The sequence below is a fragment of the Solea solea genome, chromosome 19 (assembly GCF_958295425.1).
Source record: "Solea solea chromosome 19, fSolSol10.1, whole genome shotgun sequence".
Classification (NCBI taxonomy): Eukaryota; Metazoa; Chordata; class Actinopteri; order Pleuronectiformes; family Soleidae; genus Solea; species Solea solea.
In genome coordinates this window covers 11,599,487-11,618,159 of record NC_081152.1, presented here as the reverse complement: position 1 = coordinate 11,618,159, position 18,673 = coordinate 11,599,487, and the positions used below count along the sequence as shown (strand labels likewise).

The following is an 18,673-nucleotide window of genomic DNA, read 5'->3' as shown; positions in this document are numbered from 1 at the left end:
GAAATAGATCCAGCAAAAATCACTCATGTACAGGAACGAACATGATACAAACTGGTTTTCTTCAAGCGTGGAAGGTCAGTAGATCGGCAAATTTAGGAACCAGAAGGTTTTAATTCTGACCCAGTGTATAGTTTTCAACAACTTTAACAAACAGTCAGTGACAGCCAAGGTCTAACTCTTATTATTTCACGATAGGTCACCTGGCTCAGACTGGATGTCCGTAAAAATTGGGTCCAGATCTTCCTGATTTTGACATTCACATATCACGAACACAGCAGGTGATTGTCTAGGTCAGGCATGTTGGTGAGAGGTGACACCTGGCTTGAGCATGACGGATGCCATCCTAAATTTCAACTAAGAGTGTTCTGGAAAATGTCCAGAGTGACTTTTGCTGGCATTTACATCCTCACATAAAGGTATCTGTAGAGAATCTCAAACATCAGTGGGATTCATCACATTTCTAAGGCAGTCGGTCCCGCAAGTGTTGAGATATTTGAGTCAGATCCTTATGGTCACTTTGCTTTGGGCGAAAACAACGTTGTTATAAGAGACACTTTTTAATCACAGGCCAGGAAAAGGCCTCGGAAACACCTGAGCGGACTTCAAATGACAACACTTTCCTCAAATTTCAAGAGGCAATCTTATCTCCTCCACTTTTCAACCATAAAGGAACAAATGTAGCAGTCAAACAGAGCAAAGTGGACCAACAGAGGCTGTTTCTGTGTGGGAGGAAACACAGGTCCCCTGTGTCATACCGGCCTATTAAACAACACACAAGCCCCGCAGGCAGGAAGCTACTATTGACTGGGAGACATCAAGAAAAACACACCTTTCAAGGCACACACACACACACACACACACACACACACACACACACACACACACACACACACCGAGGTGGATAAAATCTTCCAGGTATCAGGTACTTCCCTGAGGGAGAGGGTTGACCTGCAGAGGCCAGAAGGAGTCAAACACACAGCTGACAAACAGCTCATTCAACATTTTTTTCTTTCTTATCCCCGACTCTCACACACTTCATTAAATATCACAGAGCGCCAAAGCAACAACACTGATAAATATTCAGATATTTGGATATTAAAAACCGGACCCAGTCCGAGTTGAGAGATGAAGTGAGATAAGATGAAGGAGATTAGCTCACAGACATTCTTTGCTCTGCCCTATACGACGCAATTAACCTGCCGCGTGTGCACTTTGAGATCCCATCCACTGTGTTTGTCCTGCATGTTAAAAAGCTGCTGAGCCTGTGCCCCAGGAGTGTTGTTAGAGGCAGGAGTGTGTCTGTGTGTGTGTGTGTGTGTGTAGGAGAGAAGAGGGCAAACAGAGGTCACGCCTTGAAAAGCCCTTAAGCAAGGCACTTGCTTTGACTCTTGAATCAGAGGCTCCTCTGCTACAAAAACCAGCATGTGTAAAAGACGCAGGAGGGTTTCGTCACGATGGGATCTCACTGGGTCTGATTTGCAAACAAAATGAACAAAACAACCTTGAGAAAAGGGTGCAGTCTGGGAGATGAAGGGGTAAGAAGGATGTTTTTGAAAGCAAGTTACCGCAAGAAAAAGAATATCATTTGCACTGAAAAGGAAAATACACCCATACAGAGACTGAGAATATGGAGTGTGTTTAGAAGAGTTGGACAAGTGGACGCCGCATAAGAGCAGGGGAGGGGAAAAGAGCGGAGTCAGTGTCTGTAGTTAGAGAGTTAAAGAGGACGAATGGAGACTGAATGAAAAAACAAAACCCCTGAAAGGACCACAGAGAGACCTCAAGGGCCCTGGACGGAGAGAGCTACATCTCAACAGCAGCAGTCAAGGGCAAAAAGAGGGAGAGGAGGAGGACGCTGAGGAAAACAGTTATTTAAATAATCCGAGGAGGAGAAATCAAGTGTTTAAGCAGATTAGATGTAACAAGTAGAGCATACAAGGGGAGGGATTGAATGTGGGCATCTACAGTACTGTTTGTTTGTTTGTCTGTTTTATATTTACTAAACATTTTGGAGCTATTGTGGCTGCTGAGCAATGTTCAAAGCAACACTGTGTCAGGAGGAGGAGAACAGCGGGAAAAAAGGGGCAGAAGTGACCTTACATGTCGAGGTCTTTTTTGGGCGCCCATGCTGGACAAGCCCCTAATGATCACAACTTGAGCTCTTGCCTTTTTAATTACCCACCCAGGCCTGACCAAGGCACACAAAGCTGGAGAATGGGGTGGGCGCAGATGGAACAAAAACAGGCCAATTCCTTGGGAAGGACGCCCTCTGAACCCAGCCACTAATGCAGCCCCTGCTGCTCCAGCCGGTCATTATTGTTGTTGGAGAGAGGTGGAGAGAGGTGGCACTCCAAAAACAAGGACTCCACCACCTCCACTGCCGACGTCATGGTCTACGGGACACGTGTGCGAAGAGTTTCAGCCAAGAGCGTCTCTGTGTGACGACAGCAGCAAACACAAGTTATAAATCAATTCAATTTGATCGAGAGAAAAAAAAGCAACCAGGCTGTCACAGGCCCAAGAACATGTAGGGTCTGCTAAAAATGGCATCACCTTTCAGCGTGTGGGGCCACCACTCCTGTTCCACTGAAGGTGCTGCCATGGCCCCGGGGCCCTGTCACTCATACAGCCCCATCAGTCACCCTCATCTGCAGCATCTGACTTTATCTTAATGAGCCTTTGTTATTCCTGTGGATGAATGGAGACTGCTTCCATTCAGAGGACAAGATGAGCATTATGTGCACAGATGATGAGATACTGAGTTTTCTCCCGATGTCTGTCAGTTCAGGGGAGGAAGAATCTTTGAGGAAAGATGAACGAGGAGCTTCGGGACTGAGGAAACGTCTCCTTAATCCAGCACCTTGATCCAGTTCAGACAACCAGAAAGAACTGTGTCCCCCAGTCTGTAGTTCCTGTGCTCCACATTAAGTTAGCTATTATCACATTACATTAGTGCGTGTGTGTGTGTGTTGTCCTCTATCAGCCTGACATGTTGAGCAGCATATCTGGCATTAACCACCACCACACCACCAAAGTGCTAGGTGTTGTGGACACAATGATGCGACGTTCGGCATGTAAATATACACAAACACTATTCTGTATGATTAAGTCTAATTAAATAGTGAAAATTGAATAGATTTTATTGTAAATGGTTCTAAAATTACACCACTGAAAAGTAGATTGAATGAAACAACTAAATTAGTTTTTACTTCACAAGATTAACGCATTTCCTGCTTGTGACATCACAACTAAAAAAAGACCTGCAACTTTAGAGGAAATGACTAATATCTGACTAATGAGTAATAACTGATTCACACATTAACCAGACGTTCTAACGTCCTCCACCAACGTGAACAATACTGAGGGATGAACACGAGTAACGTTTTATTGTTTCTCCAGACGATAAAAAAAATACACAGATTTCAGAAATAAACCTTCATGTGAAAATAATATGTACCGACAATGTAAACAAAACATTTATGCTTAATAATTAAAAAATAAAATAAAAGTGCAAGTGGGATTCATTAAAACAAGTTTCTGACAGCACATCCTGTGCTTCTCTAACATTCACTCCGACATGTCCAGAACAACAGCACCCTCTTGTGGTTTGACTTTTTAAAAAAGGTACTATTGTTGCCAAAAAGAATGACATTTCAAATTCTAGTTTCTTCTATTAACATTGTCCAAAATGATGGTTAAAAACATAAAATAAATTACATTTTGAGTCATTTAACAGAATGTTCAGGTTCTCTGCTCCACAGTGGGCGAGTCAGAGAATGAGGGATTCCCTGAGGTCTAGTTTTTGTTTTTTTTGAAAAAGTGCACAATATATAAAAATGCAACAATATGCTAAGCCAGATTTTACATTGAGCCTTCGTGTTCGTCTGCGTCCACAAATGAAAACAAATGTAAATCCCAGCAGAGAATCTGCATTTTCAATGGAGCACACAGCCGTCGTACCATCTCTAAGTTACTTCAGATTTCTTTATTCTTTATTCGAGGGACGAGTGTCCTGCGATATGTCCGTCTTTCAGAGATATTGCGCCTGACCTTGATCACAGTTGGAGGAGCAAGCTCCACCTCCAGAGACGGGCTGGAGTAGGACTTTTTCAGCCCACCCTCCTCTTCCTCCTCTACAGAGCCTACACACATGGCTTTATCAAACTGGAGCAGCTCTGCGTTGTTCAACACATTATTGTCCGTCTCCTCCAACGTCTTCCAGCCCTCCAGTACCTGGATGTAGATCTCATAGCGACTTACCTGCAAGGTTTGAGAGAAAGACGCCAAGTCATTTGTGGGCTTTTTTTTTTTTTTTTATACCTGTATACACAAACACAAACACAACTTCCTCTACCTCATACTGCAGGTACTCAAATCGGATGCGATGCTCCTCCAACTCCTTGGCTTTGGCTTTTCTGCCCTCTGGAGGGTTTTCATGGAGGTGCAACAGGTCCGCCTTAAAGGACTCCAGCATTCCTGTGTGAGACTGCAGCTGTCGCTCCTGCACAGGGAAAGACATGAATACACAGCCCCGTACATGTAAATGACCCACTGTCAAAAGCATACTGAGTAAATGGGCGGTGATATAACTGCAACTGTAAAGCCTTGTTGGCCAACCAGACACGTCACTACTTTTCCTGGTAGGCAAACAACAATGGTGCACAGCAGGAGAGGAGAACTGTTTGTTTGGACTGATAGCGAATGAGCTATCCTCAACATCACACGTGAAAATGTTGAATGGGAGTTCTGCCAGTGAACATACACCAACATCCTTGGACTGTTCTGTGTTGTGTTTGAGGGTTGGGTCATTTGTTTTCTTCCAAGAATCAGCAAAGGCAAGCGTTGTGGCCAATAATAACCAGTCAGGTTTGTTTTTGCCCGTCCATATTAAAACAGAGTTTTCGTACAATAACTGAGCTTGGGCTCTAAAACACCGGGTTAGTGTGAACCACTGGTGTATTTGGTGCAGAATCTTTTTTGTTTTTAAACAATAAGGACTAGTGCTAAGCAGCCTAAAGGTATCATGCAAACCCTGAACAAGCAGAAGGAAACTTTTAACAGAGATAAAGACTGTGCATTGACTTTGTCAAAACACAATATATGTATCACATCTGTATTTTGCCAGTTGAAATAATTACTCCATCACCCAGCAGTAACATGCCCTGGAAAACAGTACTACCATACTATATCTTATAGTATGGTAGTACAGAGAAAAACATGTCTTACCAGAGTGTGAGCCGACAGCGAGGCAGGAAGAATGGGCCTGAAGAACTTCCTCTGTGAGCCGACAGCAGCAGGGAACGGAGGCGATGACTGAAGAGCCGAAACCAGGTTGAAGCGGTTGATCCACGACTTCATCTCCACTTTGGATCTGAGTGCCAGAAAAAAAATGAGGTGTCTTCATTTCCCTTTCACATAAACGCCGTAGACACAGATTTCCACTGCACTGTGACTTACGAGGCCTGAAAAAGAAAAACCCGCCAGTCAGCCGTCTGCAAACGGAAGACGTGCGGCTTTTTGGTGTAACCGGCTGCCGGCTCGGCCAGAGAGTGGTGCACGCTCACCACCTCCTCATAAGTCTGCTGCTCTCTCCTGTACTCATTCTGACGCAAACACATACAAAGGAGGGATAATGTAGTTAAAAATACTTAAAAGAATGATTTCCACAACATAAATCCTGGAGCACAGTTACTGACCTTCTGTAAATAAAGAACCATTCCCCTCAGAACTCCATAGAAAGTCTTCCAGCTTCTTTTACCCCACGGAGCTGCAATATTCATCAAATACTTTAAGATTAGACAGTAACACAGTCTAACCACAATTTAAGATTCAGGTACATATACAGAGTACTCAACAACTTTTATATGAATGAGAGCCTTTTTTTTTCTGAATAAACAATTCAAGATGACATGCCATGACTATTTATTATTTCAAGAGAGGATATACAGCATGACTATCTAATAAACCAAACTTTATTTTATCAAAATTTAAAGTTTGTGTTTTATGAACTAGATATTTTATTTTATTTATTTATTTCTTTTAAAAGAACCATTTCACAGTCAAACATTATATATACTCACTCAGTTCACATGGTAATAACTAACTTACTATGTATAAGAAACCATGAAAACATGAAAAGCCCTCCCTAGAGCCAGTGTTTGATTTGTCTATTCTGTGCTACTGTACAAACACAGCACTTTAATGTGGTGGAGGACCAGCCCCTGGGTAATATAAACAGCTTTACTCTAGGGTAACAACATCACAACAGGTCCTTATTTTCAGGTGATGATGTTTTGTTCAATATCCCCTAAATTCTAGGCAGTGGACATTTGATTTTAATATTATCATAATTATGATTCAAATATCTTAAATCTTAAAAAATTCAAATATCATAAAAAAAAAAACACACACGCAGCAAATCACATGTTTTTTTTATGTTTCAGATGATCAATAATAAGCCAGACTCACTGCGTTTGCCGTCGATGTCAGCATGCAGCTTCCTCTGCAGGAATCCCTCTTTAACCACTGAGGCCTTTTTGTCGTGAGGAACGTCCTGGAAGGGGTTGGCTTTTAAGTGCAGCGGTGCCTCGTCTCCTGCGTCTTCCTCCAGCAACACAGAGCTTTTGAGCTCCTCCTCATCACTTCACACAATGGGAAAATATTTTGTGTGTGAGATTAGTCATGATGTGGCACAGATACGACACTGGAAGTGTCCATGAGAGAAAAATAGAAAAAGACTAGTGTCCACTTACACAGCCCACTCCAGCGGTTCACTCTTAATGGAATTGTAAAGACTCTAATATGTAACAAAGATGGAGAGGAAAACATTTTCAACACAATTTTGGAATTTGACCTTGAATAAAATGTGACCTGTGACAATTTCGATGAATTACTGCATTACCTTCAGGAGATCCTTGCTGAAGTTTTCACATTCATTCATCCCGTCCAGGTTGGACACAAACTTGGAGGAGGACATGGATTTTCCTACGTGCTGTCAACGCACACAAAACATGCGATTCTTCAGTGCCATGTCAAAATAAACTTTATAAAGTCATGACACATCTCTTTAACATACACAAATGTGTCTCACCTGTCCATGCAAGTCAGTGTTGAGGAGCATCAAAGCACACGTCAGAGCCAACACAGCTCCTGAGGTTAAAAATGATTGTGACATATGCACATGTTACATGTAAGCACATGCTGCTGCAGCGCAGTGCAAATCATGTAAAACATGCAAGATAAGACTCACCTGTGGAGGAGAAGGAGTCAGGATTGCACTGATGGAAGCGGCAGGCGAAATGCTGCAGCACACGCTCTCTTTCCTGACTCTCTCCTATCAGCACCACAACCTTCAGAAAAGATCTGCGACCGCGGAGCCCAGAGACAATAACAAGGATTACGACGAGGTGTTTTATGAGTTTGTGCTTTGTGTTTGAGATGTCACTGTAATTCTCACCTCAGAGCCTGATCCAGCGTTTGGCCGGTGAAGTCAAAGAATTTGAGGTACTCCTCTCCGACAACGTGACTGAAGTCGTTGCTAAACAGAAATTTCATTATTAAGAAGTTCAGCTGGGCTATATTACAAAAACATGATGTGGACAAACAAAACACATCATGTGACATCATGTGACTTCCTCATGTATACATCAGTATACAGAGGAGTCAGTGTCCAAAAAAAGTCAACACAATCGCATCATTTTACCATTAAAATTACTGTTTCGACTAAGATGACATTACTTTAGAGTTGTATCACACACACACACACACACACACACACACACATCAAATCCCTGTGGGGTTGTTTCACAAATTAAAAAAATAACACTCACTGGGAAGCTTCACTAAAGGTCAGAGAGGAAAACTACAACTACATATTAAGTTGAGCACTCAGTATGGGTAAACGGGGGAGGTAGATTAGAATAAATTGGCAGCAAATATAGTTTTAGTGTTAAGTATGAAACAAAGTCCAAAGTCAGATGTCCATATACAGTAATTACTACGATACCCATGGTGCAATTTGATAGTATTGCGTCATGTCTGTGACATGCGCAGGTATTGAATTTCAAAGCCCCCAGTGAGTGTCTCAAATGTTCTATTGTAAGCTGCAATAAGCCTAATGGCATTATATTGGATATCTCCTCAGATATAAAATAAAATGCCCACACAATAAAAAAGACTGCCTTCACATAAAGTGTCAAATCTCTTAAATGACCTTTCAATGTCATCGTGCAGAGGATGTAAGAAGGTGTTTCTTACATCTTAGGACTTAGGAAAAAACAGATTGCATTGGGATTTGGTGGAAGTGAAGAGCGAGTCTTATTTTATTGTGCTGTAGAAATGATGATGTAAGTGTGTTCACTCAACTCTGGTTGTGGCTTATTTGAAATGCCTTCTTTCATTTACTGATGTTGTACACACATATACAATATTTATAGGCAGCTCTATGGTACACAAATCTGCACATGGTGCAGAACAATATCAGCACCTACAACTTCACTCACTTCTTAGGACACAATAATACCCTTCCTTTATAAAGAGAGACAGATTATGAAACATAAACTTACTCTTTATCTAAGTGCTTCACCACGTCTACACGTGGGATCCCATCCAACTTGAACAGTCGTTCAGCGAGGCGGCTGGCCATCTCTTTGTCCACCTCCCCTCCATTCATATGAGGTATAGCTGTCACAGGAAGCTTGTGTTGTTGCCCTCCATTTGCCGTGACAGTTTGTTTGTCTCCATCCTCGGGAGCTCTTGCTTCTTCAGCCTGATGTAACGTCTCGGCCTGCGAGTCCACCTGCTTTCCCTCAGCCTCTGCCGTCTGCTGCGTGACCTCACCCTCGGCACACAGCTGCTCACTTATTTCTGACTCATCTGAATTCTCTGGTTGCACAAGCTGCTCGCAGAGTGATGGCTGAGGCAGGTCGGTTGTTAGCCGTGGCTGCTCACTCTGCTGTTGAGTATCTTCAACACAAATAGCCTGCTCTGCACTTGACTGTTTTGTTAGGTCCATCTCTGGTGACTCCTCCAGCTGTTGTAGCTCGTCAGAGTTTTCAAGGTGCTCCTCCTCAATCTGGTGTGGAATCTCTGCTTGGATCAGCTCAGGATCTTTGGTCATTTCCAGCTGCTCACACTTAGACTGTTCCAGCTGTGGAAACGCCTCTCTCTCCTCTGAAATGGTCTGATCACAATCCTTCCTTTTCTCCTCCAGTTTTTCAGCCAGCTCTAATGTCTCTTCTGAGCTTGTAACCCTCTCTGCATTTGCTGCCTGTATTGACAATTCTTCATTATTGTCCACAGCCTCTTGCTGCCCTGGTTCCAGGTGATGATCTACATGTTGACACATTCCTGTCTCTTGAGTCTGACCTTCAGCTAATGGTTCCAGTATCTCTATGTCCTCTTCACTTCCTGAGTGTCCACTTTCTTCCACAACCTCCGACTGTTGCAGCTTATCTGGGTTTAGGTTTAGTACAGTATCATCAGTTTGTAGTGGCTCTACAGAAACCTCCCTAGAAATTGTGAATGAAATATGCAATATGGTCACCATCATATTAGTACACAACAGTGCGGCATGAATAATACAATGAACAGCATTCATTTAAGTACACACTTCCTGTTCCCCTTTCCAAAATACTCACACATTATTCACACAACTGACAGTTTTTGCTTCTTCACCGTTGGCAGCATTTAACAAATGTGTAACACTCTGCTCCTCTTCCTCTTCCTCAGTTTCTACACCATTGGATGAAGCCTCTTGATCCTCCGAGTCTTCAGGTCCAGTCAGCAGAAAGCCAGGGTCCTGTTGTTCCTCTTCATGTTTTAAATCTTCGAGACCGTCCACTTCATCTTCTGAGCCTTCATTCTCCTCGAGAGTATCGATTAGGTCCACTGTTTCAACAGGAGCTAAGGTTACGGAGTATTCTTCTTTTTCTAATGAGTCTGTCATGCGTGGAATATCTGAAAGATTTTCAAGAGACAGGAAAATATCAGTTTTTCTGTAAATTTGCTAATATAATTTGCTAAATATCCAAAAGTCTAATCTAAGAATTATGACAGTAAACAACAATGATGAATGTGTCATATTAAACATAAAATTAATTCATACCATTATTACCGTAGACCAGCTCATGTGCTGAATCTTCCTGTTCCTGTGTCACTGGCTCTTGCAAATCTACAGCATCACATGGCTGGAAATTGCAACACAGACCAACGAACAGAATGAGCCATGTGAGAGAAACTTGTGATCACCAGTGGGTTCATGACTAGGTATTTGCACTCTAAAGCTCATCTGACCCAAATTATATTTGCTCTCATCCTCCCAATTCTTCTCCCAAAACATCACATTTATTTAAAATATAAAAACAGAGGTGCTGCGTCAAATGTGGAGTCTATGCTCAGTAAGCGAGGCGTTAATGAAACAGGAAACTGTATCAAACGATGTATACAGGCACAGAAACTGATAAAATAAATATAAATGAGCAGCACGACAGCACGTCATGTCTTTACCTACCTCTGAATTGTTTCCGGTCCACTCTAGATCAGAGTTCAAGAGCAGTGAGGCAAACTCATCTTGTTCCCCTTTCTCCTCCTTTATAAGAAGCTCAGCATTATCTTCTTCAGATTGGTGAGGTGACGGGGAGGAGCCGTTTACATTCGTCATAACACCAGAGTCCAGCTCATTGGCCAAGCTTCTGTCAGTCATGAGTGAGGGCTCCTCTGTAAAAGGACCAGGCATGTCCCACTGTACTGTGGCAAAAGAAAGTGGTGCACCAGCACAGCTCATGGGGCGTACCGACCACATCATTTGCTCCCATGGTTCTGTCTCCTCAGGTGTGTCTTGTCCCTTATTTGAGGACAGATTGAGTTCATCTGTCCTATATGCCCGTTTTATTTCCACCTCTGTCCTGTCCAAAACAATGGCCTCCTGTTCACCATTGATGTGTTGATGGTCTGTAGAGGTGCATGATTCTTGTTGGAGTGGCTGAAGAACTGAATCAGAACTATGTAGCGTTGAGGAGCAGGTGTTTTCGTCCTCCATTAGCTTCCCTCTCAGTCAATTCTGGGTTTTTTTTAGGTTCTGGTGAGGAATGTTGTCGCTGTAAAAGTCGCCTTACAACAAATGTCTTCTTCATCTATGTGAAGCTCATGTGGATGTCTATTTTGCATGTGAACGTCTGAGGCAAGTTACAACATCCAGTTCTGTGACAAAAGAAATAACCAATTAATGATCAGAAATATCTCAAAAGTCACTCATAACATTCACATGTGATTGGAGAGTGAGAGTAATGAATCAGCGATAGTTTTCCATTACAGTGGCTGTAGACAAGAGCATTTTAACTTGAATGCATCGCACGTGACAAAAATATCCATTCACACACACCACGTAATCCATTTTAGAGATTTTTTTTCCCATCCTGATCACTGGATTGATTTCTTAGCATCTTGACATGACACTGGATAAATGCTGTTTAACAGTCTTTAAGAAATGTCACAAAAGCCAGTGTACACTTCCTGACCACAGAGGAAGAAAAACCCCCAAGTGAGTGAGAAAGACACTGAAACAAAAAGAGGCAGAGAGATAGAGGTGTATGTGTGTGGATTCTAAGCAGAGGCAGAGGGTGGAGTTGAGAGGATATTTCTGGTGAGCAGTTTAGCTGTCTATGCCGTTAATTTTATCATTTTATCATTTTATCATTGTGCTGCACTGTGACTCTGGCTGCAGGATAACGCCTTTATAAACCAGAGTGTGAACTAGTAGTCGCCCAGTGCTGACACTGCAAACTGAGGGCATCACTTTCAACAACACCAAGGCCGATAAGATAAGTGAACAGTTGAGACAACTTATCATATCTCGTTTTGTTATGCCAACAAAAATCACAGGCTTCATTTCACCTTCATCTATCTACCCCACTCTCTGTCAAACAGTTTTCTGTCTTCATTATTCTATTCACGTCACGCAACCAACATCCGGGACCGACTTTGACCACATTTCCTGTGTGGGTGCTTACTTCTCAGTTCCTGCCAGGGTGCAACAAGTGCTACAGTATATGTTCAAGAGATAGCAAAAAGCATAACTTCTAAAAATGAGTCACTCTGTATTAGGAACAGATGGAGATGTTGAAACAGCAAATGTAAATTGCCCTCCTTCGTGTCAACAAGTGGAAAAGTGACTGGACTTCAATAAAAATTCAATAATTTGGAGCTTTCTAATCTTATACAGGAGTGATGAAAATCACTTGCTGGAGTGATTCACTAAGAAACAGTTCAGCTTCTCTGTGTGTGACAGTGCTGTTGATAACAGAAACTGTGAGAGAAATGACTGAGATCATGAGTAAGAAAGATATTTAGCCTTAAAAGAGAACACGAGAATACATTTGGTAACTTTCAAGCAAATGTAAAATCACTCATACAAGCTGTAGTTTGCTCTAAATGTAGATTACCAAGAGAAGTTGCATGTGAGTTTTATACGGCATGTCACACCAGACAGGATGGCTAGCACATTCAAGGAGAAGTACAAATATCTATATATATAAATATATACAAAAAAAAATAAAAACATAAAAAGAGGAACACAGCACTTTGGGTAAAGTGAAAGTTGTGAAATGTCTTATTATGTATGTGTAATAAACCTTAGCACTGCCAATTCATTACAAGTGAGCATTGAACAAAAATAAACGCATATATTTCAACATATTCAAAACCCATTGAGCTACAAAAGAGAACTCATTAGGAGTAATCTTTTCAATTGAAGCATGACTTACCCCCTCCAGGCTCTTTATCAAAGCATCATATGATCAGGCAGCGTGTGAGGCTTTAAGTCAAGTCTAGTTGGAGTGAAAGACACACCACTGGGTTATACTGCTTCCACAGACACATTCACCCACACTTGCACACACGCATACAAATATCCCTCAGTTCATTTCGTCTGAACCTGCGTCTCACAACAAAGCAGCCTCACATCCGCTCTTTAAAGCCAGTCTCTGTGGTGTTGCAGAGAGATGCATGCAAGTCACAAGTCCTAGTTTGGTCGAGTCCTCCTTTCTTCTTCCTGTACATTTTGGAGAAATCGCAAACAGACTTCCGTCTCCTTTCGTCCTGTTTGCCTGTCTGCAGATATGGCCAGGGGGGATTTTAAAGGGGTGTTAGAAGAGAAAGCTGCAGAAGGAAGAGGAAGAAAAGGTATACTGTCATTGGCAGATGACTCAAGAGCTCAGAGAGACTGGAGAGAACTTAACCCACGCCCCACGGTCCTGAAGGCATGCAAGCACACATACACACAGGTGAGGGGAGTGGCTCAGTTTCATTCCTGCAAATGACACCAGGAGCAATGCGGTAAAACCAGAAGGTATACAGAGTCAGTGTGCTTACACCATAAGCATAAGCTCCGTCTATTTATGTTGGTCTGTTAGCCCAGTGTGTGGCTGTGAACACACACTGGTCTAACAAACTTTTAAACCAGAGCTCTTTTTTCCCTCTATCAAGAACCCTTACATAATAAAAATGAAAGAATAATAAAACATTCTGGGGAGCCCTTCTTGGAATAATTGGACTTGACACTAATTTGTGAACTATTTCAGATTACATTTATCTTTTCCAAAACACTGTAATCTGAAGACTCTCTAAAAAAATAAAAATATAAACCTATATCCAGTACATCATTATCATTTTAAAGGATTAATCTGAAAGCTGAAAGACACAGAGTTTTGTGTCACAGAACCCCAAGGATTCCAAGGCCAATATATGTTTAACACTAGCCTCCAAAGACATACAACTCATTGTATTTAACATTATTTTAACACAGATCTGCAAATGTTTTTTAGGGTTCACAAACAACATCGAAAATGATGAAATAAGATGACAGCATGGCCAGTTTTAAGGACTTGCTGACAGTATTTGCACAGCTGACATTACTCACTTAATAAGCATTAGTTACAAACCCATTATTACATTACATTACATTACATTACATGTCATTTAGCAGACACTTTTATCCAAAGCGACTTACAATAAGTGCATTTAAACATTTGGGTACAAACAAGAGCTAGAAGTATGTAGCTTCACTGGTCACATTTTAGCTAACCTAGTATGTAGTATTTAGCACTGTATGATATTAGCAAGCTTGTTGTTGACTGCTACTGTTAGCCAGTAGGTATAAGCTAACTAGCTGGTTTGTAGAGGCATTTAGTTAATTATGTTGGTACGAAATGTTGTTACTCGTTAGCAATATTAGCTGCTAATGTTATTGAATGCAAGTAGGGTCATTAAAACAGGAACATTACCTATCACTTATTTGGGTGTTGTTGTTAGTGGCTGTAGTGGCTCATTTGGTGTCATTACATGTGTATTATTATTAATAACCTGGTAATGCTGGTGTGGTTATACCGGTATATAAACACTACTATTAATTATTTGGTACGATTAGAGTAGCAGGTCCACCCCAGTCCGCTGGGGGCGCTGGGGTCTTTGGCGGTGGGGGCAAACTAAAAGGTGCCGTAATTCTCCAGCGTCTGTCCCTGCTTTGTTTGTTCCGTATACGGCAGCAGCAACACGGATACTCGCAGCCACCCACATCTGTGTATGTATGTGTGTTTTTGTGTGTGTGTGGATTTAATGTTGCAGACACTCTAACCGCGCACTGCCGTGGTCAAACATGTCCCAGTCTACTGACCTGAAAACATTCCTGGAGTCATCTCTGAATGAGATCTTCAAAGCAACAGTCAGCGACATCCTGGACTCGGTAGACCGGACACTGTCCGAGTATCAGGGCACAATCCGGAGGATCGAGTGTGAGAATGAGGGCCTGAAGCGCCTGCTGCTCGAACACAAGAGCAGGGAGACTGCGACCAGAGGTACGGTGGCCTGCAGGGGGGAGCGGCAGCTAATCGAATGCACCCCCTGCTCAAGTTTGTGTCCCATCAGTCAGCAAACTGTGATGCATGTGTGTGTTTGTTTATGTAGACCTAACAATGTAGCCCCACAGTAAACAGACATTAGTGCTGCATTCACAGAATTTTTTTTTTTAGGAGCCACGATTAGAAAGTTGATTTAAATTCGACCAATCGTTTCAGTCATTTTCCTCTCTGAACAGCCTCTGATTTAACATTTGGTACCACAGTTAAATTTAAAACGAAACAATTTGCTGCTTTTCTGTGTCATATTTAATTCATTTAGGGTTTATTGATTGCCGATCACGTGAAACAAGTTATTTTAAAACCTAAGCATGACCTGGGAGGAGTCATAAAATTTTATGTACTATTAAAATTGGTATTGACACTAAAATCATAAGTTTGGAAATATTACTATCACAATATCAATGTGTTTTATGTTTTAACATGTTTTAATTTAAGAAAAGCAAGGTGGTTTAGTACCTCACAAAGGTTTAGTACCCCACAAACATTAATGCATTATTCATTGGCCTGCAACTATCTCTAAATAATAATTAATGAAAGTGAAGAAACTCACTTCACTTCAGCTAACTTGGTTTTTCATCAAGAGTCATGAAAAATAATAGTTTGAATAAATATGAATGATGACTTGTATTGATTAGCACCTGCATTATATTCAGTGAGTGACCATTAGTTAGAAATATTATTATTATTTAGCAACTTAAGAACCTGAAACATCCTTTGTGATTTGTTGATTTTGTATATGCATGTCGCAATGTGAAAGGTCTATTGTGTTTTGTTCATTATTTGGGCCTTTTTGACAGATGTACATGAGCGTGACTCCATGGAAAATGCCTCAGAGTGGAACAGTCTTCCAGTTAGCTCCACCCAGGCCATGTTCAAGATGTCCATATGCAGCAGTGACAGGAAGAGCTGCAGAAGGAAGCAAAAGGACAAGATGAGGGAGAGCGTATCCTCTGCCTCCTTTTCTCTTCTGAGGAATCACGTGGTAGAAGAACCATATGTCAACACATCACAGGTCAGTATTGCATCAGAGGAAACCTTGATATCTGTGAAAGCAGAGCCTGGACTGGAGGAAAACAGTGCTATTGACCTCTCCCAGCCTTCATCTCTTCTCTGGCCAGTGAAACATGAGAGCACAGAGGTCTCTTGTGACCATCAGGATCAATATGCACCTCTGCTGCCATCTTCAGACCCTGAACAAGACTCCAGGGTCAGAGATGGTGAAGTTAAAGTCACCAATGTATCCGACAGCTTCGTACCGGATGGACAACTCATTAAAACAGAGCCAGAGGAGGATCAAAATGGAGAAGTGCAATACAGTGACAATGGCACTTTCTCCAAGGACCAATTGAAGCAGGAGTTGACATATTCCCTTGAATCACACACAGATTCAGAGGGAGTGAGCAGACAGGGTGTGGAGGAAGAAGGTGAGACATGTAAGGAAGAGGATTCTCCTGCTTTTCCTGCAGACGAGGTAATGGAAAGCCATGACAATTTAATTCACTCTCCCAAGTATCCCGTTAGTCAAGAAACCTCCCTCACCATCCTCAACAAGACCAAAGGCAGGGAAAAGATCCACAGCTGCAGCTACTGTGGTAAACGCTTTGGTCGGTCCGACCTCCTCAAATCCCATAAGCGAACCCACACTGGAGAAAGACCCTATAGCTGCAACATCTGCACTAAAACCTATGCCCATCCCAGTCAGCTCAGGATACACAAACGCATTCACACTGGAGAGAAACCATATTGCTGCGCACACTGTGGTAAGCGCTTTAATGAGCCCAACCAGCTCAAAGTCCACTTGCGGACTCACACCGGGGAAAGGCCTTACAGCTGCCAGGAGTGTGGCAAGACATTCAGCAATGCAGGAAACCTGCGCATACATGAGAGGATCCACACAGGCGAGAAGCCATACTGCTGCACTCAGTGTGGGAAAAGGTTCAATGGCTTGGGTGACCTCAAAACTCATTACAGGATTCACACTGGAGAGAGGCCCTACAGCTGCAAGCTGTGTAAGAAGACCTTCAGCCAGACGGGCCACCTCACTATACACATGCGGATGCACACAGGAGAGAGACCTTACAGCTGCAACGAGTGTGGCAAGAAGTTTACAGTGGCAAGCAGCCTTAAGCTGCACCAGAGGACTCACACAGGAGAGAAGGAGTACAGCTGCTCATACTGCAGCAAGAGCTTCAGCAGGTCGGGGCATTTGAAGAGACACGAGCTGGTCCACACCAAAAAAAAAGTCTTCCTCTGCAGCCACTGTGGAAAGAGCTACACAGACCAGTCTTCTCTCAAAAAGCATTTGAAGGTGCACGCAGCCGAGGAGCTAAAGGCTCAGAGCGAGCGAAGCGCAGTCCAACCTCCAGCATCTGGGACACTCTGACACTGACAGAAATTTTAGCAGTTAAATCAAAAAGAAGCTGCGGTTCAGAACGTACCTGCTTTTTAAAGCTTTGGACCACATCTAGTAAACATATTCAAGTCTCCAGGCTCCAGCACATATGATGCATTTTCCCTGCTGGGGTCACTGTAGCCTCATGTATACCTATGAATATTGTATTTCTGCTATGAACTGTGTGATCCTCTTGACAGAAGAAAAAATAGTTGTTGTGATAACTATGAGGAGTTGTGAGATCCTGTCTGAGAGTATTACACATTTTGGTGCAGTGGTTTGGCATCCAAAAAACATTTTACACTTTAAAATCCATTCATCTACTATTCAGTCTGGACCTCATGCATCATGTTTTATTGTCTCATGTATTTATAACAATACACCTCCACCTGTGCTGAATTTATCATATCATATTTAGCAATACTGTAAAAGTTAATACTTGTTTTACATTTTGGTAGAAAATGGGGCCCTAAAATAACTTGGTAATTTGCTGTGTTACCAAAACGTTGGTAGAGTATTTGTTTATAAAATGCTGCTTGGTTATGGCAAAGTGTGTTAACACACCTTGCTGAAAGTTTGAGTGCAAAATAATAAAGTTTTAGAAGATTCTTAATGGATAAAGACTGAGAATTACGGCAACTGTGACTATAATGCTGTATAAAGCTTTAACGGTCGGGTCTGATCTACTGTTTCTAATGTGAATGTGAGTATTCACTATTGATTGACCAGCTCTCGATCCTAAATGCATTGTTTTTAAGCCACCTTCACAAAATAATATCAACTTCTAGTTGTTTAGCTTTAGGCTTTTCTTATGAATGGTGTACAACAGACACATGCAGGAGTGACGCATCTCATCCACAATCATAAGGCTACTTTTTGCATAGCAATGTATATTAAACTGAGTGTTTGCTACTAGGAACTTATTGTATGTTACTTTTGTGTGATTTGTGTCTAAATTAAAGAGAACATATAATCCAAGAAATGTTTTTACTTTTCTTTACATACTTGTGCAGGAGTTAAAAAGGTTCAGTACAATACAAAAACACCGTCTTTGTCATTATTTCCTGGGTAAGTCAGGGAAAACTAAGTCTGTTCACTACAGATGCACATGAGTGTGTGTGTCCAGAAGGTGTTTCTCAACACAGGGGGCACTTTATGACCAAAATGTGTCTTTCCATATACTAAAGGGTGATTGGTTCAAAACAAATTGTGGGATGATTTGTGAAATTTAAACTGATAAGCACACTGTAAGCAAGTTAAAGTTGACTGTTGATAAGATGAAGCTTTATTGACACCTATTGTGAATCTGACAGCAGTTGAAGGCTAAAAGTAGAAAGAAATGCAGTAAACCAAGAACCTAAAAATAGTT

The 18,673-nt window shown here is 41.9% G+C and overlaps 2 protein-coding genes across 6 annotated transcripts; one reads left to right on the top strand and one right to left on the bottom strand.

The window, feature by feature from the left end:
• Positions 1-3,367: 3,367 nt before the first annotated feature.
• LOC131446169 (PH and SEC7 domain-containing protein 4) lies at positions 3,368-14,810 on the bottom strand. 5 transcript variants are annotated; one of them, XM_058617233.1, is made up of 17 exons: positions 14,669-14,770; positions 12,762-13,155; positions 10,511-11,199; positions 10,106-10,187; positions 9,639-9,957; positions 8,565-9,509; positions 7,457-7,537; positions 7,250-7,362; positions 7,091-7,149; positions 6,902-6,991; positions 6,753-6,796; positions 6,469-6,641; positions 5,697-5,767; positions 5,458-5,603; positions 5,227-5,371; positions 4,355-4,501; positions 3,368-4,260 (listed from the first exon to the last, which is right to left on the bottom strand). In XM_058617233.1, the coding sequence occupies exons 3-17, from the start codon at positions 11,036-11,038 to the stop codon at positions 3,976-3,978; spliced, it is 3,228 nt and encodes a 1,075-aa protein (XP_058473216.1). In that variant the 5' UTR covers positions 11,039-11,199; positions 12,762-13,155; positions 14,669-14,770; the 3' UTR covers positions 3,368-3,975. The 5 variants fall into 5 exon arrangements, with proteins under 5 accessions (XP_058473216.1, XP_058473218.1, XP_058473221.1 ...); XM_058617235.1 differs by having other exon boundaries at positions 12,762-12,824; positions 14,669-14,758; XM_058617238.1 differs by lacking the exon at positions 14,669-14,770 and adding an exon at positions 14,280-14,480 and having other exon boundaries at positions 10,115-10,187.
• Positions 14,523-18,279, top strand: LOC131446170 (zinc finger protein 436). The gene is made up of 2 exons (XM_058617239.1): positions 14,523-14,849; positions 15,710-18,279. The coding sequence occupies exons 1-2, from the start codon at positions 14,651-14,653 to the stop codon at positions 17,293-17,295; spliced, it is 1,785 nt and encodes a 594-aa protein (XP_058473222.1). The 5' UTR covers positions 14,523-14,650; the 3' UTR covers positions 17,296-18,279.
• Positions 18,280-18,673: the final 394 nt, after the last annotated feature.